The sequence below is a fragment of the Podarcis gaigeae genome, assembly GCF_964106915.1.
Source record: "Podarcis gaigeae genome assembly, chromosome: 9".
Lineage (NCBI taxonomy): Eukaryota > Metazoa > Chordata > Lepidosauria > Squamata > Lacertidae > Podarcis > Podarcis gaigeae.
Window position 1 is genome coordinate 35,530,736 of NC_139685.1, and position 22,707 is coordinate 35,553,442.

Genomic DNA, 22,707 nt, shown 5'->3' on the forward strand with positions numbered 1-22,707 from the left:
ATTTAATTATTACTGAAAATGCCACATATGCAATATTTTTATTTCTTAGTGATGATCCTGTTGTTGCCTCGCTTAAAAAACAAAAAGAATTCGATGAACTCCTGCACTGGCATTCCGGAAAGCCACTCAGTGATGATTATGACAGGACAAGTGAAGGATTTTGGGGTAAATACAAGAAAACTGCAGCAACCAAGTCCCCGGACAAGTACAGTACAGTGGAACCTCGGAAGCCCAATGTCTCGGAAGCTGAACGTTTCAGCTCCTGAACTCTGACAAACCAGAAGTAAATGCCTCAATTTTTTAACATGCCTCGGAAGCTGAACACTTCTGAGGCACGTTTCTCTTTTTTCTCAATGGGGCTTCCTGACTGCCCCATTGAGCCTCGGTTTTTGAATGTTTTGGAAGCTGGACGGGCTTCCGGAATGCATTAAGTTCAACACCTAAGGTTCCACTGTACTCACACTTAAGTTGTCCAAGAAATGGCTACTCTTAAGAAAATAGACATAAACGTTCATAGGAAAAATCATCTGGGTGTCTACTCTTTAATGTTAAAGTTTTGCCTTATAGAGTTAAGTATATAGTTCCAAAGTTAAAATTCCATGTTTCCTATCAAATTCCGTGTGCCCAACCATCACGATCCTATGTAATCACTGTGGTTATGTTGTTGCTGTGGATTCTGCAGTCTGGCCTATTTATCACTTTATTTTACCAGCCAACAAATTTCTGATAACTGAAGATGGGTTCCTCACTGGTGATGTGTTCCAGATGATGCTATATCCCATGTATTCCAGTGCCCAGTAGAATTGACTCTAGCCATGCAGAATCTAGTTCCTGCTTTTTCTGTGCCAAAGCATTCCTGCTTTTCTGTGCCAAACTGAAAATGGCATTGCAGTAGTGGGTGCTATTCCTTTCTTGCCTTCAAGGAGTAGAATTGGGAAAACGTGTGTAGCTGCCCTGACCCATCTATTAGGAAAAGCAGCTAGACAGGAAAACATAGACAATGAATTAAAGAGTAATTGGAGTAAGGAGACAGTGGCTTAGAGTCACAAAGGAGGTGGGCATCTCCTTGAAGTCTGTTTTCTGATCACTGAAGTGCCATTTAGGGAAGATGGTGATGTTAAAGGGCACTGTGATGCATTTTTGTGTCTTGAAGGAGAAAAGAAAGACCCATGGGCCTTACGACAGAATCAAAAACTGCAAACCTTTCAACGATTTTATGGGGAATCCCTAGAAGGCACAATTTCGAAGAAAATTGCTCCTCAGCCAGATACTCCAAAGAAGGCTTCTTCTTATGCTACAAAAAGCAAGAAAGTCCAAGTAAGAGCCAGAGCTCTCTTTCCTTTGTTTTTCTTTATGCCTCATCACCCACATAATCACCTCAACAGGAAGCTAGCCTGGCTTATATTTTAACATCTGCTGGATCCAAGGATTCGGAGGGTCTCTGCATACAGCCTACTTCCCTCCACTCTGTCGCATTTCTTGGGAGTGGGTGGGGGGAGAATTACATGCATGCATAAACACATTATGGAACTGGGATCCTACCAAGAGCTGAAATGTAATGAGGGTTATTGATTTGCCGTTAACTCCTTTCGTCCATAGAAGACAAAAGCAGAAATTATTATTGAGGAGAACCAGAAAAGGAAAAGAGCTGAAGAAGAGAGAAAAGAAGAGCGTCGTTGGAGTGCCCTTTCAGTGACTATTGAAAACAACATTAAAGAAAATATGGCCTCTGGAATTAAGAATCTAGAAGTCTTTCTGGGAAAATGTCAAAGTGCATCTGTGAAATGTAGTGCTGAAATGGCAGCACTGAATGTTTGCTTTGGTTTGTGGACAGAACATTGCAAAGCAGCAGGTATGAGGGTGCATGAAGTGACTATTGCTTTTGGCAGCACTGGCCAGACATATAGATATATATGTGTGAGAGAGAGAATGAGAACTTCTCTTTTTGTGTTGATATAATTCTGAGGCCTTTATCAAGGCCTGACATATTTAGATCATGAGATATCTGAAAGCTCAGATTTCCCATATTAGGTGGATTTCCCTTCCCTTTGTGCACGGAAAGTTCATTTTGGTTGCTCTGTGTATAACCATCAATCACTACTTCCAAACCCAAGGAATTAATTTCCCATTAAACGTTGATTTTTTTAAAAAAAAAATATTTTACCTTCCCCATATTGCTCAGAGAAGATTTTCATAGGACTGCAAGAAGAACTCTATACACAGTTGCTGAGAGTTCTACTCCAGGTTAGATGAGCAGGTGCAGAAATCCCTGTGCAGACTTTCCCCATAAAATATTTAGTCAGGGAAGAGAAAGCACACTCTGAGAGACTAAGGTAGGGTTCCATCTGTACCTCTGTCCTCTATGCAGCTTGGTGCTCATGAGATCAGGCAAATGCGGATACAGGCCAGTGATTTCTACAAGGTCTACCCTAAATTGGCTGCTGTGATGCCAATCTTTATCCATAGAGATCTACGGATAAAGGCGGTATACACATTTTAATAATCATAATAATAATAATATGGATGAGGTGGGGCAGATTTGAAAGGAGGCCTGACTGCAGCACTTAATTTAGAATAGAGTTTACAAGGGAACTTGATTTTGTGCTAGGTTTCAGGCTAGCGTGTGAAGAAAAACAGTAACACATGGCTCCTCTCACTACTGGAGAACTACAGGCAAGATCAAACCTCTGGTTTCTAGGTTCCTTCTACATCTGATAGGTTTCCCACATGACATGGGTTCCATGACCATGGGGTTCTTCCAAAATGATTACTTTTTAGAAAAACCTGGGGGAAACGTGCCATTTATCACCTGATTACTCAGATTAATTGCCTTACAAATTATAACTAATGAATGGCTTTGATCATCATGTCTGGTGAATTTTAGTGAGTTTGCTTTTTTACTTCTCAAGGTGAAACTGAGAAAAAATTTAATATAGCAGCTGAAGTGATGAGAAGAATCCACTCACTGATTGAAAATTATGACCATAAGGATTTATTGAAGGAGACAGATTTCCACCAGATTGCAAAATGCCTCTGGTACTTTGGATTTGACAACTTGGCAGCATCTTTAAAATATATCAAGGTAACTGTGTAATTATGGAACACTTGCATGCAAACGCAAAGGTACTTCACTTAGATTTTCTTGAGCAAGTTGCCCTATTTGTAAAATATAGGCTGCAGCTTTCCTGGATTGAAACTGTATAAATACTTGTTTGAGCCACTGCTGTTACAGTGACCTTATTGGAAGTGAACTGTGTGTTAGCTCACTTTATGCTAATATATATTTAATTAGATACACTATTTCTACTTGATTCATACTATTTGCTCTTGGGGGAAAAGCCCAGTCATTTTAAAACATGCTGCCAAACTGAAATATCTAAATGCTTGTAGGTATCTGAACATGAGAGAAAGGAACTTAAGGAAAAGCATGCAAAATATGCTGTTGGCATGGGGTCCTCTCGGTTTCAGCTACAGTACATGGGCCACTATCTTATGCGAGAAGAAAGAAAAGATCCTGATCCCAGAGTGCGACACTTCATTCCAGATTCATGGCAGGTATTATTAACAACATACTGTGAAGTTAATTTTCCTATTTTTGTAGAGAAAGTATATGTAAGGTGTTGCCTTTTTGGCAGCTGGTGTGGCGGATGAATATGTACACTTTCATCCATCCATCCACCCCTCCCCCAAGTTGTTATTTGACCTACTGGGGAAAACATACCATAAAGTTTGCTGGTGTAAGAAAACATGAACAACAACATCACCATTTTGTTATTTATATGCCACCTATCTGACTAGGTTTCTCCTGCCACTCTGGGCAGCTCCCAACAAAATATTAAAAACACAATAAAACATCAAACATTTTTAAAAAACTTAGCTATTTCATATATATTCTAAAAGTCAAACCATTGTTTATTTACTGGACATTGATGGGAGGGTGTTCCACAGGACGGGTGCCACTACTGAGAAGGCCCTCTGCCTGGTTCCCTGTAACCTCACATTGAAGGAACCGCCAAAAGGCCCTCAGAGCTGGATCTCAGGGATGAAGTTTGGGAGTGGAGATGCTCCTTCAGGTATATGGGGCTGAGACATCTGTACATGTCGTCTTCCAGAGGTTGTTGGACTACAACTACCATCAATTCCAGTGTAGTGTAGTTCAAGAAGAAATCGAGGTCCACAAATTTCCCATCGCTCACCTATGCCTTTGTTTCTGGCGTGATATTGTGCAGGCACAGCAACAGATATTTTGTGTTATGGACATTTATCTGTGCAGCTTTGGCATATGTTTATGTCTTTATCCAGACACGTTTATATATTAAAGTGAAGCTGCTAAATATTCATGGAAGTCAATTATATGAACAAGATAATCATTGACAAGCATTCACACCACTGTTTATTTATAGAGAGAACTTCTTGACATTGTCGATAATAATGAATCTGCAGTAATTGTTGCTCCGACATCATCAGGAAAAACATATGCCTCTTACTATTGCATGGAGAAAATCTTGAGAGACAGTGATGAAAGTGTGGTTGTGTATGTTGCTCCTACAAAGGTAGGTAATAGCTTTGAACTTCTTCACAAAAAGTATGTGTCATACACACAATCTGCAATAAAACATGTCATTGTTTTGGTTCTGGTCATAGAGGGATCAAATATAAGGATCAAAAATACCAAATGCAGGTTGAAAACTCTGCTTCCTCGCTTTCCTTCATTTTCCTTATATAGAACCCCGGCACCCCTACAATGAACAGGAAGCTGTAGCTTTAAAAGCCCTAGCATACATGCTGTAAGCTGATCCATGCAACTAAGAGTTACAGGCTTAACCTATGGTCACATTTCAAAGAGAAGAGAAATTCACCATGGTTGTATCCAATCCATCCCAAGGGGTGCATAAAAATGTGGCAGGAATTGGGAGAAGTCATCTTAATTTTTGAATAAATGGGACACAGATTACCCATGCCAGGTCACGATCCTGTATAGGTTTCCAACATGTTTGTAGCTGTGTCTAAACAACGAGGGTGATTAAGAATCAGGGAGGCTGTTCTCTTCCCCATGATGCCCATCTTTTACCCAAAACTCTATGCCTTTATGTGGGTACAATTCTACCAGTGGAACAACTTAGGCTCTGGAGCCCTTTCGTACAGGAATTTATCCCTGTGTATTTTTGACAGGAGCCTCCCTCCACTTCTTCCTAATGCTACTCAGCTGGTGAAAGTGTAGCAAGTAAAGGATTGTGCTCATCTTTAAGTTAAATTGCAGTTAATAGTTTAAAGATTTGGCTGTATTTTTTTCTGTATATAACAGTTGTTTGCTGCCCTAGGCTCCTTTGGGAGGAAGGGCATGATACTATTTTAATTAACAGCAACAGTGTGCATTGTTTATTTATATCTAATAATATATAACCTGCTTCTGTTTATGTGGATACAGTCGTACCTTGGCAGTCGAACGAAATCTGTTCCAGAAGTTCATTCGACTTCCAAAACCCAATCGTTGCTTCTGGTTGGCTGCAGGAACCTCCTGCAGCCAATCAGAAGCCACTGAAGCCCAGTCGGACATTTGGGTTCCAAAAGAACATTTGCAAACCGGAACAATCACTTCCGGGTTTGCGGCGTTTGGGAGCCAAAACGTCCGAGTTCCAGGGTGTTCAGGATCCAAGGTACGCCTGTACTCAAAATGGGATTGGTCTAGTCTTTACCAAAGAAATGAGCAGACTACTCCTGATGCTTTGAATGTTCTCACAGAGAGAAGTGTGTTATGAAGTCTTCCTTTGATAAACTGCATCTTACCTTGCCTTCCCAATGTGCTGCTTTTAGGCTCTCGTTAATCAAGTGTCTGCAACCATTTTTAATCGATTTGATAAAGCACTTCCATCTGGTATTGCCTTATGTGGTGTTTTCACTCGAGAATATCGTCATGATGCCTTGAATAGCCAGGTAAGTCATATGTGGCTATTACTGATTTTGCTAGCCAAGGCACTTATTCAGCTAATGCTTTTAGTTAGGTTAAAGCTCCTGGGAAGTGTTTGTAAAACAGTTGAATGGGGAAAGAAATAAAAAGGAAAGTAGATGAGAAGGAAACTATAATTGGATCAAAAGGCAATGCTCTATCAGTATTTGCAAAGGCAAGGTTTTCCTTATTACAAATGTATTTATTTATTAAATTTATATCCTACCCTTCTAAAGGAGCATTGGGTTAAAAGTTAAAATACTGCAATTTAAAATAAGCATTTTAAAGCAGTTATTATATAATACCCTCACAATTATTAATGTCATATATTTATTATTATTATTATTATTATTATTATTATTATTATTATTATTATTTTATTTTCCGCCCATCTGGCTGGCTTTTCCCAGCCACTCTGGGCGGCTTACAACATATGAAACACAACAAAATCTTGGACATTAAAAAACAAGATATCCTATACATGCAACAAACCAACTAATAAATCAATAAAAACCACCACCACCAACAACAACAACCCCAACTAAACATTTAACCAACACCAACCCAACAAAAATGAAGGAAGCAAAATTAGAACTGTTTAAAACATTTTAAAGCATTTTAGCCAGTTTCCCCAACTGAAGAGTTGTTCCAACAATGTCCCAGGAACCTCCCAGGAGCCTCTTTCAGCTTTCAGGGTGAGTGTAGGTCCCTCCCCCTAGGCCAGGTGGAAATGGGCCTTGCAGCAGGCAGCAGGTCTTCCTTTCAGCACTCAGGCAGTTGCCATGACCAGTATCTCTCAGCCATCCAATGTTGAATTAGGAAAATTAATTTTCATTGCACAGACAAATAATTATACATGGTAAGTCATTGTTTCCATCAGACAGCATTGCCAATGGACAGGGATGATGGACATTGTAGTCCAACAACATTTGGAGGGTACCAGCTTGCCCATCACTGCCATAGGGTTGCAGTGCAACCGTGCTGCAGCACGGAAGATGCTTGCTCTGGATGGCAGGCTGATTCCCACCCAGATGTTATTTTCAGAAATGCGGCCCTGTTTATGGTGGATGGCGTGCACCTGTCGGATTGCAGTAGTGATGTATGGCTTGCTGGAATTGAAAACAGTTTATTAGATTGGTTGTGGGAGTGACGGTATTGGCGGCGAGCGATTGGCTCATGTGGCGGTTAGGCATTGGTTGAGGGAAATGTGGGGAGGGGAGGTGCGGCCGTCACCTGCCCCTCCAATGAATAGGGTATTCCATTAAAGGAATCCGGGGGTCTGGATCTCGTCTGAAGCCCGGAAAGGGACTAGGGCCATGCCAGGGCCCCCAGGGGTGAGCACCAGTCTATATAAATTGATGGAGCTCCCCCTGCTGGCTGTTTACCCTTCGGAGGCTTCCTGCAGGGTGGTGCAGGAGCTAGATATAGTTTGATACCAATGCCAAAATCAATACCAGTAACATTTGTATATTTTAATAAAGTTGTGGCCAAAATTTGCCCATTAACATTTAAACTAAATTCTGTCTCTACTGTGTCTTTATTTCCATGGGGGATGGGTTTTGGGGCTCGAAGCACAAGTCATTGTTTCCATCAGACAGCATGGCCAATGGTCAGGGATGATGGACATTGTAGTCCAACAACATTTGGGGGGTACCAGTTTGCCCATCACTGCCATAGGGTTGCAGTGCAATCCTGTCCACATTTACTCATCACCCAGTCCCACTATATTCATTGAGGATTACATAAATGATTGGCACAATATTGTTGACGAGATAATAGGGCTGTTGACCTTAGGTAATGTTGGAAGCCCTGATGTATGTGGCAATATGCTTCTGTCAGAGGATTTAGGTTGACAGAACATCAACTGAGCATTCTTTTTCTAGAAATAACTACGCTTCTACACTGTTCTTTTCATCAAAAAATCTAGTCATATCGATATCAGTGGTATTTAGTTGCTTTTCCAAAAGTGTTCATGTTGCTTTAAACCTGTTATTAGCAGGGATGTTTCTAAAAGTCCATCAATGTTTTGTTTCAGATACTGGTAACAGTCCCTCAGTGTTTAGAAATCCTTCTTCTGTCACCTCATCGTCAAGAATGGGCCAAGAAGATACGATATGTTATATTTGATGAGGTAGGTATGCTTTCGTTTTGGCAGAATTAATGAAGTATCTATAGCCTTTGACAGAAAGGCCTGTCATGCTATGCTCTAGCATGACCAAGAACCCATGGCTTGTGTGGCAGAGAGGAGTTAGACACCAGTAACACTGCTGCTGACCAGAGTGGGGGTGCTGACAAGATCAGGCCCATGCAGTTACACCAGCGGGATCACTGACCTCTACCAAGAGCACAAGATGCAGCTTTGAAGATTTACAATTGAGGAGGTACTACTGTGCAGATAGGACTACAGCTCTGTAGGTGAAAGGAAATGGGCTGCACTCTGATGTGGCTCAGAAAGGACTAAATTGCCATCAGGAACAGAGTTAGCCTGTATTGTATGAACTGATGAGCGTATTCCTTTATATTATTTTGTATAAATTGGCAGTTGCCATTCACTGTTACAGGTGTTGGGTACATAGGTGTGGTGATGGATAAACTTGATGTACAGTCACCCTAAACCCGAATGTGGTGCTTTAGAGGAATGCAGTGATATTTTGGAAGAATGCCATACAACTATTCTGTACTAAAAAGAATAAAAACATGTCCACATTACATAACATTAATATATTAGGCCTATTTTTTTCTTCTTCAGGTCCATTGTCTCGGAGGTGAAATTGGAGCAGAAGTTTGGGAGCATCTTCTGGTTATGATTCGATGTCCATTTTTGGCTCTCTCTGCAACCATAAGCAACCCCAAACATCTTGCTGAGTAAGATGGGTGAAAATTCTGAATGAAACATACTTTGAAAGTGTTGTATCAACTAGATTAGGGCTGCGTCCAAAACTGCAGCTTACTGTGCAGATCATTGTGTGAAAGGTTGCAGGTCTGCATACATCAAGGATAATGTGGAACCTCTGGATTGCTTCTTTTTTGACAAATCAATAAATAAGCACAAGTACGGTAATAATGTTTAGCATTTATAGAGAATGTTTTCAAGTGTTCTAACCACTTCTTAGTAAACCTTATAGCAGTTCTATGAGGTAAGTAAAGGTAAAGGGACCCCTGACCATTAGGTCCAGTTGTGACTGACTCTGGGGTTGCGGCGCTCATCTTGCTTTATTGGCCGAGGGAGCCGGTGTACAGCTTCCGGGTCATGTGGCCAGCATGACTATGCCACTTCTGGTGAACCAGAGTAGTGCACGGAAATGCCGTTTACCTTCCTGTCGGAGCGGTACCTATTTATCTACTTGCACTTTGATGTGCTTTCAAACTGCTAGGTTGGCAGGAGCAGGGACTGAGCAACTGGAGCTCACCCTGTCGTAAGGATTTGAACCGCCAACCTTCTGATCCCAGGCTCTGTGGGTTAACCCACAGTGCCACACGCGTCCCATCATTCTGTGAGGTAGTACAGTGCTATTCAGATAGTAAACCAAACCTGAAAAAATGTGTTTATCAAGGAACAGCTTGCAAGCTTGCAGCCAAGGTGAGATCTGAATCGAGCTCTTTCATGAACAAATCTCACTATCTTAAGTGCAATGCTACATCAACTCTCATGAGCTAGTTACACACATGTAAGAATCGTGGAGAGGAACATCAAAGGACACCTAATCCACCAACATGGCTGACTTTTTCATTAGCAGCAACGGTGTTGTGTAATGCTCTCCCTGCTGAAATATGAGATGCTCCATGAGTAGAGGCATTCTGCTTGCTCTTGATAACACATCTGTTTAGGAAATCATTTCCTTGAACTTAGAACTTTCTGATCTAATTACTGAAACTCTTTTTTAAAAAAACTTTTAATTGCTATGCTTTTAAATTGGTTTGTTTAATTGCATATTTTAACTATGGATGTTTTTGATGCATGGTGGAATTATTTTATTGTGTATTTTAATTGTGCATGGATTTGATTGATTTTATACTTGTAAACTGCTTAGAAGCCATTTTGGCATGTCAACCTAATCATCATCTTCTTCTTCTGTTGTCAGGAAGGCAGCTCTGTGGCTCTGCGTGGGCTGCCACTGAGATAGATAGAGCCCAAAGAGCTGTGTTTATACTGGGAATGTAATTCTCCTCCTCCTTCCTAACAGATGGCTACAGTCAGTAAAAAGATACTGGCAAAATACTGAAGCTGTAATAGCACGGAATTCTAACCATTCCACTTCCGTTAAGAAAGGAATTAAAGTGAAGCAGAGTGTCAGAACACAGAAAACATCATACAAAGTTAAGTTAGGTATGTACCCAAAATCAAAACTTTTACAATAGTAGAGAGATTACTTTTTTCTGTTTGTCTTCTTAAATCTTGAATGAGTTTTAAAAATCCACATCAGGTTGATCCTGAAGTTTAAAGCAGCTTGTGTTGGGCTTTATAACCTAAATATTACCAGATCACTTATTTCAGATTATTCTGCTTCCAGTGGTATATGAAGAGAGATACAATGATTTAGAAAAGTATGTATGTTCCCTGAACAATGATGATTTCACTATCCATCACTATCATCCCTGTGCTGCATTAACTGTGGATCATGTAAGTTTAAGATCACATTGGGATATTATGGAGAAACAGCATAACCACTGAAATTTGTAACATGCTACTCAGTGCTTGCTTATTTATTTGGCATTGCAGATTGAGAAGTACGGCTTTCCCTTGGACCTTTCTCTTTCTCCCCGAGAAGCTGTCATATTGTATGACATTATGGTAAAGGCAAGGACAGACTGGCCAAGGGCGAATGTAAGTACATCCTATTTACAGATATATGTTTATCTTCAAATATACAGAGCAATTGTTACCTATATATATATTAAAAAGATACGATTTTACTTACAGTGGTGCCCCGCAAGACGAACGCCTCGCAAGACGGAAAACCCGCTAGACGAAAGGGTTTTCCATTTTGGAGGCGCTTCGCAAAACGAATTTCCCTATGGGCTTGCTTCGCAAGACGAAAATGTCTTGCGAGTTCCTGCGGGTTTTTTCCCCTTTCCCCCCTTTTTCTAAGCAGCTAAGCCGCTTATCAGCTGATCTGCTAAGCTGATAAGCCAGTAACCGGTAATAGCGCTAATCCGCTAAGCTGTCAATGGGCTTGCTTCGCAAGACGAAAAAACCGCTATACGAAGAGACTCACGGAACGGATTAATTTCGTCTTGCGAGGCACCACTGTATTTGAGAACACAGTTGTGGTCACTATTTCCCCCTTGATCTTTGATGTCAAGGAACTGGATCCTGAGCAGTTTTTTAAGGACAAAATGGTCATCACAAAGGCTGATGCAAGAACTTATGAGAAACAACTGAAAGAAGAACTAGAAATGTGGATTAAACATGGTTACAGTGAGGAGGTATTTATTATTTCCATCTCTCTACCTGTGTATCATCCTTCTTTTTATTTTCTAAAGGCCTTAGATATTCTCTAATATTTTCAGTCTATTACTTGGCTGTGTCAGGAAGTTGGACTGGGCAGAGGAGGAATGGTGGAGACCGCCAGCCCAGTTTTAGTTTTGCACTTTAGAAAGCATTGGGAAACTGCAGCTAAGCAAAGATCATTATTGGGGAAAAAAATGGTGCAGAGAATAATAGAACTCAAATTGAAACACTATTAACCTTGTTCTGTACTTTCTTGTGCCATTATTCATTGCTGCTTACCCAAAAAAATTCATCCAGAAATGGTAAGGAAATTTTTTCATTGCTGTTACCCTTTTTAACCCCTAGGCAAACAGAGTGCTGCAGCTGCTCAAACCTCAAACTACTTTTTCTTCTGAAACTGCGATGAGAAAACACTTTCCTCATTTTGTTGAGAAGCTAAAACAGATGGATAAATTGCCTGCACTATTTTTCCTGTAAGTAAGACAATGGAGGTATATATGTCTGTCTTGTATAGGTAATTGACACATAACCAATGAAGTGGATAATTCGAATTTGGAATTAGGGCAGGGAACAACAATAAACAAAAACGACTATTGGTCAGGCAGCAATTATTTTAATCTTCATAATGAAAGTTCTTCCCTCTAAGATACAGACTATTATAAAGCCTCTTTAAAATGCTTTTTCAGCAGAAGCAGTTCTGTAACTGATTTTTTTTTTGAGAGGATTATTTATAATCACTTTCCTTGTCTGCCTTTGCCAACCACTGCATTTTGAATTCGTTAGCATAGGAAAGAGCGTATCTACAGTGAATGGAAATCCTCCTGAATGCGTTTATCACTTTTGGTTCTCTGGGTCCACTAATCAGCTCAACATTGGCCTTGCCTAGATGATGCAAATATGTAAATAGTCTTGCACTGAGTGTGGAGTGGGATAACACATGCCACACATTCACCGATTGGGCCTTCCACACCGAGGCTACACACGAATAAGATGTATACAGTGGTACCTTGGGTTACATACGCTTCAGGTTACAGACTCCACTAACCCAGAAATAGTGCTTCAGGTTAAGAACTTTGCTTCAGGATGAGAACAGAAATCGTGCTGTGGCAGCGCGGCGGCAGCAGAAGGCCCCATTAGCTAAAGTGGTGCTTCAGGTTAAGAACAGTTTCAGGTTAAGTACGGACCTCCAGAACAAATTAAGTACTTAACCTGAAGTACCACTGTAGACCATAAGCAGTGTCAGAGTTGGGGATGAGCAGCGTTTCCATACAAACAGTAGAGGATCAAACAGAATGCTTGTAGGCCCCTGTTGGGTGGGATAAAGACAGAAACCAAAGAAGTGTGCCGCTTCCCCCCAAAACCTGGTAAGCATGTTGTGCTAATGGCTTGGTTACCTTCACAGTTTCTACCCTTTCCCCGGGGCAGCCAGCACCGTAGGTGGTATCTTGTTGGCAGTATCGTCAGAGCTGTAGTGCTGCCACTTACTGGAATGATAAGGGTGGCAGTGAGGTCAGGGATAGGTGGGGGAACCTGCAGGAGTGCTGTGCCAGCTTGTGCACCAACACAGCTCTGACCTTGCAGCCTCCCTGCCTCATCCCGGGAAGCAACAGCAACTCCAGTGTTGAAAAGGGTGTGCAAGTCAAAGAGCCCACTGCAGCCCATTAGAGTAATTCAGAAGCTCCAAGACAACAATGCCCATTTACACCACAAAGAACTCATAACCCACTTACTTTCAGCAGCCAGAAACACCATAACCAGACACTGGAGAGACCTGTCAGGAGTAAGCACGGACCAATGGTACCAAATAGTATGGGAAACAGCCCTACTAGAAAAATTAACCAATAAACTGAAACTGACACGGGGACAAACAGAAGAAGACGCTTTTACCCTGGTATGGCTCCCCTTTATCACATACACAGCCCAACAAGACAACGACAATAATCCATCAACAGCATACAAATGAATATGGCTAACCTGATCCAAAACACCCACCCACCCCACTCACACACGAAAACAAAGATCATAGCCAATCACAAACAAACAACCATACTCTAGGCCAACTCCAGCCTCTCTCACCACCAAAGAAGCACCAGTGAACATCAGAGAACCTGCACAAGCAGCGCTGACACCAAACCCTGCATACATTAAGCAAAATAGAAACGCCACCCAACCCCACCCTCACCCCCACCCATCTTCCCCCCCTCCACCCCTTATTTCCCCCTACTGTCTCAACAAATGGAACTGATTTGTAAAAAAAAATACGAGAGACATTACACATACTTCTGTAAAACAAGAAAATCTTTAATTAAAAAAGAAAAAGAAAAGAAAAGAGTAATTCAGTAGCAAGTTCCCAAGCAGCATTCTCCCTCTGGATTTTATGCACATGAAAATTTAGAACCTGTAGTTAATTCACTAAATGACAAAGGTGAAATTTTATTTTTGAATCTAGTAACAGCCCTAATTATTAGTAGGTATTCATTTGCATGCAAGTTCATAGGCATTACTTATTCACAGTAGACCTATGGAAGCTACAAGGTACTAAAGCTTACCTAAACATATTCTAGCCTATTGAGGCTTTTTGGGAGAAAATACAATATAAGACTCCAATCCTATTCCCACTTATGTGGGTAAATGCCCCATTCAACTCGCTGGGACTTATTTCAGAATAGTCGTGTATATAATCTTATGGTAAGGGATCTGATTAGCAGCAAATAACCGTAGTTGGAACACCTCTTTTTAAAGATTCAATATTAAAGAAGTGGAACGTTTGGCTCACAATGTCTGCGAATTCTTAAAAGAGAAGCAAAGTAAAAAGCCCATCCGAGCTTCTGGAAAAGAAGAATGGCTAACAAAAAAATGTAAAAAGAGAGAAAAATATTTAATGGCGCAAAATGAGTAAGTGCTATAAACCTTTTTTTCTTTTTCCAAAATTTACTTTTATCGCATAAAAAGCTGTATTTGAATACATCACATCAAATAAGTATACTCATTTTAGATACAATTGTTATCTTTATAAAACAAATTAAGACAGACCCCCATTTTCAAAAGGATTATTAACCCCTTTTATTATCTTGCCTCCTTGAACTAAGTTTGATAATAATTTCGTAATTGTGGCAAGCAACATCCACCAATTTGCAGGTGGCATCTCTCTGCTTTTCAGCTGTGATTGGTCAAAGGTAAGCTTGTCCTTTCCATATCATTGGGCAAATATCTCTTTTTTAAAAGGCAGATAAGATACAGAAAGCATTTAATAATTGAGTTTCTGTTCCCATATTTTCATAAGATTTCAATGTTTCATGTTGAAATAATAATTTCATGATTTCACCAACTCCCCTTTCCTGCATTCAACCCCCCACCCCCACCATGGCCAAAAAGCAAAAAAACCCCACTGGGAGCAAAGTGGAGGCCCCGCAAGGTGGCCCCGCACCCCCCTGCCCATTGTGCCCTCCCCAATAGAGGAACTGGGTGATGCTGCTGAGTCCCTATGTGGATCAAGCAGTGAAGGATGGGGGGGGGGGGGAAGAGAGAAGGCCACCCAAGGCAGCGCGGCTCCTGGCTAAATTAAGCAGATGAGGGGAAATTAAACTAAAAGGATGAGGGAAGAGACGAGGATGGGGCCCAACATACTCATTGTTCTGTCCCACGACGATTCTGGAAATGTTCCCCTCCCTGAAGCTCTAGAGCCAACCACATGGTTGCTGCTGGCTCTGCCTCCTAGTTAAGCAACTGGCCCCGCCTCCCTGCAGGGCTGATTGGCTAACCAGGTTTGGCGGGAACCTCCAAGGACTAAGACAGGGAGGCGGGCCAGCCCAACCAGCTGGTGGGTCCCACGTGGCCCAAGGTGCTGTGCTCAGTCCCACAAAGGGCGCCCACAAAGGAAGGTGTGAGCACTCATTAAAAGACCACAACATCGGACTGAAAGAGTATGCAGCTCCTTAGGAGATAACTACATGAAAAGTTAACAAGAGCAATTTTTTTTTTAAATCTAAAAAGAAAAAACATCTGAAAAAGGAGCAGACCAAGTACTTGAAACCATTTATATGTACTGCACACATTGTGTTGGGTGTCTGGCAGAGCAATTTCAATCCCCTTTGCCCCAGGCTGGAGAAGAAGTGAAGTTAGATTAGCAAGAGGGATCCCGCCCACCAGCTGCCACCTGCAGAGTGATAGTAGCACCACTCTGGTACCACAGATCTCCCCTGCCATTCACCCACTGTGCTGGTGCCCATGCAGCTGGTAGGATCCCTGCTGCTGGCAGCCAGCAGAAAGCTTCAAAACAGGATGTTCCAAGGACAGGGAGAGGCAGGGCAGCCTGGGATCCATTGGATCCTCAGCCAGCCCTACTGCAATCACATGATGACCTTGAATCCCATGTGCTTCTATGAGCAGAGTGTAAATGTCATTCCTCTAAGAAGAATATCATGCTGAGATGGTTGTTGAGTCATTGCCACTTACCAGGATGGTGAGGGGTCAGGCGGGAGTGAAATCAGGGCTTTGTTGAAGCACCAATAGAATTAGGCACCAGTAGAGTCAACTTTCACCAATGTAGCCCTGTAGTCCCAACATCAGTGCTGCGTCACCTCTCCACTTCCTGTTGCCTGAAATGTAAATGTGAACTAGTCTATTGGATTTCAAGTGACCTTTTTTTGCACAGCAGGGTAAGCCAGAGGAAGTCCTTTAGTTGTGAATGATGGACTGCAGCTTCCATCACCCCTGACTATCAGCCATGCTGGCTAGGGTTGAACAATATCTGGAGATCAGCACATAGATTACCCCTACTATAAGCCATAGTTAGTAGCTTGGCATGAATTAACAAGACATGAACCAGCAGCGTGCTAGTGCTTGCTGTCCAGTTACTGTCCCTTCATGTCTTCTCTAGTGTGAGTAGCAAGAAGCCTTGTTTAGCATCATGTCCAAACCTGAGACCATGGTTTCCTTCTGAAAAACCCCCCAAAAACCATGAAATGTGAAGAAGACTAGTGTCACATACAAATGAGTTCTACATTTGTCTGTGTGTCTCGTTCACTTTTGTACACGCACATACACATATTAGGGTTGCCAGATTCTGAAGAGAAAAAAAGAGGACGCATTTGCCAACTTCTACTTTTAAGTATGGATCGCTATGATGACTCTACCCATGAAAAAGAGGATGTATGCTGGAAAAAGAGTACATATGACAATGTCAGGGAAATGTTGAAAAATTGTTTGGTAATTTATCTGTACTTTTGTGCAGTGACACTAAAGTCCGTAACTATGGCAAACAATTAGTTTGGGAAGCTGAGCTTGATAGCCTAAGGAAGCAACTGGAGAAGATTTATGAAACTCCTTCTGACTGCACCTATGCAAATGAACATGCTGTTGATGAGGAGGTGAGCTTAAAGCCCTTTAATTTCCAGTATTAAAATAAAAATGACTTTGATCTTCATTAAAAATTAGACATGTAAAATCAAGTGCTATAACATAGACCGCTATGTTCATATTTGTGTATGTCCAAAGTATATTTGAGATTATGAAATTCTCTCCAAATTAATGATTAGAAAATGTAAAATTACATAGGCAAAGGTTTTCTAACATGTATTCAGTTAAAGTCAATTTACACTTATGCAATCATGTAGAAATGACGAGCTGCTTTGAAACATCTACTGTTCTTACATATTAAGATTTTCCTTCCACTAGACTTTGACCAAGATATTTCATCGATTAAGATACTCGAGAAAGAAAATAAAACTGCAAGATTTGGCACTAAGAGGCATTGGGTATCATCATTCTGCTGTGGATGCCAAAGGGAAGCAAGTGGTGGAGATGCTTTTCAGAAAGGGATTTCTGCAGGTTTACCAACTTTCAGTTTGTATATATGTAATCTACGTGTATACATGCCTTGTTAATACTGCCAATCACCTACCATCTCTGTATGCTTCAAAGTTATTTGTCATAGGTTTATTTAAACCTTTTTTTTAAAATAATATTTATTAAAAGTTTCCAATTACAACAAAATAAAAAAAACAAAACATCCAAATTTAAAATCTTATTTTCCATAACATCTTTCCAGGACTTCCCCTCCCCTCCCCCTCTTGTATTCCAATTCTTATTTATAAATTCAGCAATTTCTTATCCCAAATTTTGGACTTATTGTCATTGACCCAATTTAAAAATATTTTCCCATCTCCTAAAATCGACCTGTTCCCTTCCACGCGTTCCCCCCTTTAACATACATTACAAATTAAAATATAATGAAGTAAAATGTAATTTAACACCCTTTGGATTCCAAATTTCCCTCCCCCTTTTCCCGGTTGCGTTCCCAAAATTTATCAACATCTGATGTCTTCCTGGAGCTCCCACAATTATTTAAGCCATAGTCCTTTACCAGTCATCTTTAATTTCGAATGTCCAATCTTGGAAGGAGTCTGTCTCAAAAAGGCCCATTTTTTCCATCCAGATTTTTATACATTAGGAGTAAAAACTCCAATTTTATTTCTTTAAACCTTTCAAATCTGGATGTCCCAAATGTTCCCTCTTCCAACTTTATCCAATTCTTGTTATTCTTGTTATTCTTGTTGTTCTTGTTGATCTCTCTCCTTTTCTTTTTTTTTCCTTTCCCGTTTTCCTGCACAAATGTTCTAATTCCAAAAGCTTCAAATTCAGCTGCAGAGGCTCTGTTATTCAGGAACGAAACATAATGCCAAGTCCCTTCCATTTTTCAATAAATAAGTCTATTGTCTTCTTTAGTATGTCAGCCTCTGTAGTCAAAATAGTGTTCCATTTCTGCAGTTTCCCAGGAGATAGAAAGTTCTATTCAAATTCCATGTCAACAACTTGTAATATCCCTCGGCTCCTCTAGGTGGGTTGCAATAACTCAGTTCCCTTCCAGATCACCCCAATCAGTCCAAAAAACTTGTTATTCCTTGTTTTAAACAATTTGTATCCAATTTATAACAAATGTAACCGGCAAAGTCCTTGTAACAACGTTCTCATTTTTGTTCTTCTGCTTTGACAGCTCTTTGACAGCTGTCAAAACCTCTCTTTGTCTTCTCCCGGCGCTCTCGCAAAACGCTCCCAGGGTTCCGGGGGGGGGGGGGGGTTACTTTTTAAATCAATTCCACTTTTCTCCTCCAGCTCAGTCTTATAGTTTTCCGTCGCGAAATTAATAACTTTGTAAAAATAGGGTTGCACTTGATCTTAGATGTCAAATCCTTTGCTTTAACTCCTCTACAACAGGGGGGGGCTGACTTCCTTTTTGCGCCTCCCCCGCTCGCTCCGATTTTTTTAAAAAAAATTATCCCCCTTTTTAGTCCAGGTTCCAATTACTCACGGGTTATTCTTTTAGGTCCAGATTTTCAATAGAAGAAGTCAGCGCTCTCCGTCGAATGGCATGCGGCTTCGCTCGGCAGGGGAAGCGGAGGACTCAAAGCACCACCCCCCCTGTCACCCGTTCCGTAGCCTTTAAAAAGGCTCCTTCGCGGGCCGGGGGGGAGCGCAAAAGGTGCCAGCCGAGTCACCATGTCCATGGGTTTCAGCGCCCATGGTTTTTGAGGGTCCCCGCGTCGCCGGCGCGGTAGGACCCAGCCCCTGCCGAGCAGGCTCCCTCCGGAGCTCGGAGGGAGTCCGCCATTCGGCGATGGCGCCAACCCGGAAGTCCCGGTTTATTTAAACCTTTTCCTGATCATTAAAGTCAAATTAACTTGATTGTAAGCAGTGTCAGATTACTTAACAGGCAGAGTAGACACTAACCTATGGGCCCCATGCTATTTAGGGACCCTGCGACAATGGATCAAAATAGTATTGTGTAAAAAATTGGTTTATTAAAAATGTTGGTTAAATAAAAAAAAGTATTAGGAGATAATTTGCGAGGGCCCCCTGAGATTTCAACTGCCCAGGGGCCTCCACAGGGCTTAATTCAGCACTGATTGTAAATCCATGGATGGCGTGTTGATCCTAATAGTCTTCCCTTGTTAAACCAGCTACAATAGCTACCCTACTGAAGTGTAGGGGACTGGCAGAAAAAGGAATGAGTGACAGCTGAATGGGGAGGCAGGGGATTGACCAGCATAACTTACCTTTCCCCCTTCCCACCACTTAGGCCTCATTTAAAATCGTTGATTTCTTTAAAGGGATGACCAGCTTTATATTTAATAACTGGCCTGCTAATTTTGATGTTGTTCTGTACAAGTTATATACTTGGTTTTCATTTTTTCATGGTAATACTGACATTATCCGATGTTAAATTTTAGGCTGATGGGTGGAGGTGGTCTTGTGGAAGGAAAGCACTTAATATTTTGGGTGCTTTGAAAAGAGATTCTGCCCTTCCTCCAGCCTCTCTGGTTTTATGGCCAACTTGTATGATCATGGCATAGAGTGCAGACGTGTCCTTGGTCAGTTCCCCTTAATATTGCCATGGGTCTTAAGGGGCCATGATAAATGAAAAACAAGTTGAGGTTTTTCCAAAATAACATGCTCGATACCCTATATCACAGTGATGCTTTCTTGATCGGACTTGATTAGGAAAATATATACAAGGGACTAGAAACTGAATCTAACTAAATACTAGCAAGTCCTAGTAACTGGAGTTCAGATTCTGCCACTATTTTTCAGTATGCTTTTTTATTCATCTCTCCCACACCCACAAAAAAAAAAAAACATTTTATGTAGCTCTGCATTGTGTTGCATGGATAAGCATTATTAGGGTATTAACATTGATAGTCAATGTTAACTATCATCTTTTAAAGCAATTAAGGCAGCACTCTTACACCCAAATACCTGGGAACAAGTCTCATTAAGCACTGCCACTGAATGTTGCTTCTTCTTTTAGGTGGTGACAGCCACAGGAACCTTGGCTTTGGGAATCAACATGCCATGTAAATCTGTTGTTTTTGTACAGAATTCTGTATATTTGGATGCTCTGCACTATAGGCAGGTAATGAGATTAATCTTTAGGACTAGTCAAAAGTCCATGGCTGTTTTTGGAGAGTGGGATGGGTTGGACAGTCCAGCATGAATCCACAACTAATGCATTATTATTGTATCAATGACCCACAAACACAGAGACCAATATGGAAGGATGTTTAGTCTCAGTGCTATGTTTATGGAACTCGGCAATAAATAACACTGAATTGGCTCGGCTTATCTTTGGGCTCTGGCTGCACTTACTTCTGGTTTCCTTATTCCCTGCCCCTACCCCTCTCAGTGGGTACTCGCCACCACTGCCCGTGTCCCCATGTTGCAGTTCTGATCCAAATCAGGCCTCCTGTGTTGGGTTTTTGTTAAAAACAACACTACATCTAAGAGCAGACTGGCATGACTAAGGACATCTGTAATTTAATCTTGGTTGTACTGGGTATGGAGGACACTTAGGAAATTTAGACTTTAGGTCTTGCAGGTAAAGTGAATTAAGTTTGTTTCACTCCTGCCCCCACAGACACAGCACTGAAGGGAAATTGATGCCCACAAGTAAAGACCATAAAGCATTATCATTCAACCCCTGGGATTTGCTAGGAATGACTTTGCCTCTTCTCTCCCCATCCCTCTATCTATCTATTTGATAAAGAAAAAAAAGAGCATGTTTGTCCTTCAGTATAGATAGCTTCTCTGCTACAGTCTTAAATGCTTTGATTTCAAATTTTGCTTGATTATTTACTTGGGTGATTTCTGATTTTGATTGCTTTTTCATAGATGTCTGGACGTGCTGGGCGACGAGGTCAAGACTTTTTGGGTGATGTCTTTTTCTATGACATTCCTTTGCCTAAAATTCAGAAGCTCATTAAATCCAATGTACCTGAACTTCGAGGACAGTTTCCTTTGAGTATTTCTCTGATCCTGAGACTCCTGCTGTTGGCTTCAAAAGCAGATGATGAAGTGGATGCAAAAGCCAAGGTAATCCTTGGAAGCAATCCTTCTCTAATGAAGGATGCAATCCTATAGCCCCCCAATGGGACTGAATACATTGGGTTTTACTTCTGATAGGCAGAGGATTGCACTGGGAAACAACGGATGACTCCTTCCTAGCTTAATTTAACAAGGTGTTCCTAAATGTGTCTACTTGGAAATAACTCCCAGTGACTTCAGTAAGAGTAAATACCTAGGAAAGTGTTACGAATTGCAGCCTAAATTTATCAACTAATTTCCTGACAATGTTCTAACCAGTGCATTTTGTTACACATTTTCAAAACTCATTCTGCAAGTTAAAGAAAAACACTAAATGCTAATGCTCAAGGTTTTAGATTCAGGTAGGTAGCCATGTTGGTCTGACACAATCGAAATATATATATATATATATATATATTTGCTTTCGTAGATTTTCACGGGTACAGGAATGCAGGTTTTGGTGTCCTCGGGTGTCTTTTACACCCAACTTTTACACGGGAAGACACCCGAGGACACCAAAACCTGCATATATATATATATATATATATATTTGCTTTCGTAGTCTAGCCTCCAAAACCTGCATATATATATATATATATATATATATATATATATATATATATAAAATAAATTGTCCAGTGGCACCTTGGAGACCAACTGAGTTTGTTACTGGTATATGCTGTCACGCTCCAGTTCATGGGCAATTGAAGTCCCGGCTGGGAACATCAGGACTGGGGGCAAGATGGCGGGGTGGGAGCAGGAAGCCAGGAGTCAGGAAGCCAAGGGTCCGAGGATCAAGAAGCAAGGAGTCACAAAGTCAGGGATCCGAGGATCAAGAAGCAAGGAGTCAAGGAGCCATACGCATCAGGGCAGGGAACGTGTTGCTGTGGCAAAGAGCCGAAGGGAAATGCTGACCTTATATCCCTTCCCGGCTCTTGCCACCAGGTGCTGTGAGTTACCAATTGGCCGCAACTTGCCTCTTCAGAACAAACTTAGGAAGGCCCCAGTCCTGCAAAGTCCTATTGGTCCCAGGGCCTGGCACCTGCACGCACATCTGACATAAGCTTTCATGTGCATGCACGCTTCTTCAGATACCTGAAGAAGTGTGCATGCACACAAAAGCTTATACCAAGAACAAACTTAGTTTGCTCAAGGTTTTTGTTTATTTTTCATGGTACTTTCATACATTTTTAGAAAACTATTTTTACAGTAGTAAACAACAAATACCTTGTCCCAATGTAATGTCATGCTATGTAATAAAGTTTTAGTTGATTACTCTAAAAGGTCGGGCCACATTTTCCCATGAGTGTTGGGCAGATGCCTGCCACAGTCTGAACAATTTACTGTATGCATTCAATAAACATTTGCTGCATGTTAGAAAAGGAATAGGGATTGTGGTTGCCCTTTACTGCTCTGGCCTGACATGTTAATTTCTCAGGCAATTCCTTTG

The 22,707-nt window shown here is 41.2% G+C and overlaps 1 protein-coding gene across 3 annotated transcripts in view; it reads left to right on the plus strand.

Moving 5' to 3' along the window:
• DDX60 (DExD/H-box helicase 60) overlaps window positions 1-22,707 on the plus strand; it is a 49,142-nt gene that overhangs the window by 16,067 nt on the left and 10,368 nt on the right. For all 3 annotated transcript variants that reach the window (XM_083755295.1, XM_083755293.1, XM_083755294.1), the window contains exons 12-30: window positions 50-165; window positions 1,154-1,317; window positions 1,600-1,852; window positions 2,910-3,082; window positions 3,391-3,555; window positions 4,404-4,553; window positions 5,815-5,934; window positions 7,983-8,078; window positions 8,697-8,812; window positions 10,132-10,274; window positions 10,459-10,568; window positions 10,668-10,772; window positions 11,252-11,374; window positions 11,745-11,872; window positions 14,142-14,294; window positions 16,633-16,768; window positions 17,076-17,228; window positions 20,206-20,310; window positions 21,066-21,266. In XM_083755295.1, coding sequence (XP_083611421.1) covers window positions 50-165; window positions 1,154-1,317; window positions 1,600-1,852; window positions 2,910-3,082; window positions 3,391-3,555; window positions 4,404-4,553; window positions 5,815-5,934; window positions 7,983-8,078; window positions 8,697-8,812; window positions 10,132-10,274; window positions 10,459-10,568; window positions 10,668-10,772; window positions 11,252-11,374; window positions 11,745-11,872; window positions 14,142-14,294; window positions 16,633-16,768; window positions 17,076-17,228; window positions 20,206-20,310; window positions 21,066-21,266 — 2,710 coding nt within the window. The remainder of the gene's footprint in view (window positions 1-49; window positions 166-1,153; window positions 1,318-1,599; window positions 1,853-2,909; window positions 3,083-3,390; window positions 3,556-4,403; window positions 4,554-5,814; window positions 5,935-7,982; window positions 8,079-8,696; window positions 8,813-10,131; window positions 10,275-10,458; window positions 10,569-10,667; window positions 10,773-11,251; window positions 11,375-11,744; window positions 11,873-14,141; window positions 14,295-16,632; window positions 16,769-17,075; window positions 17,229-20,205; window positions 20,311-21,065; window positions 21,267-22,707) is intronic.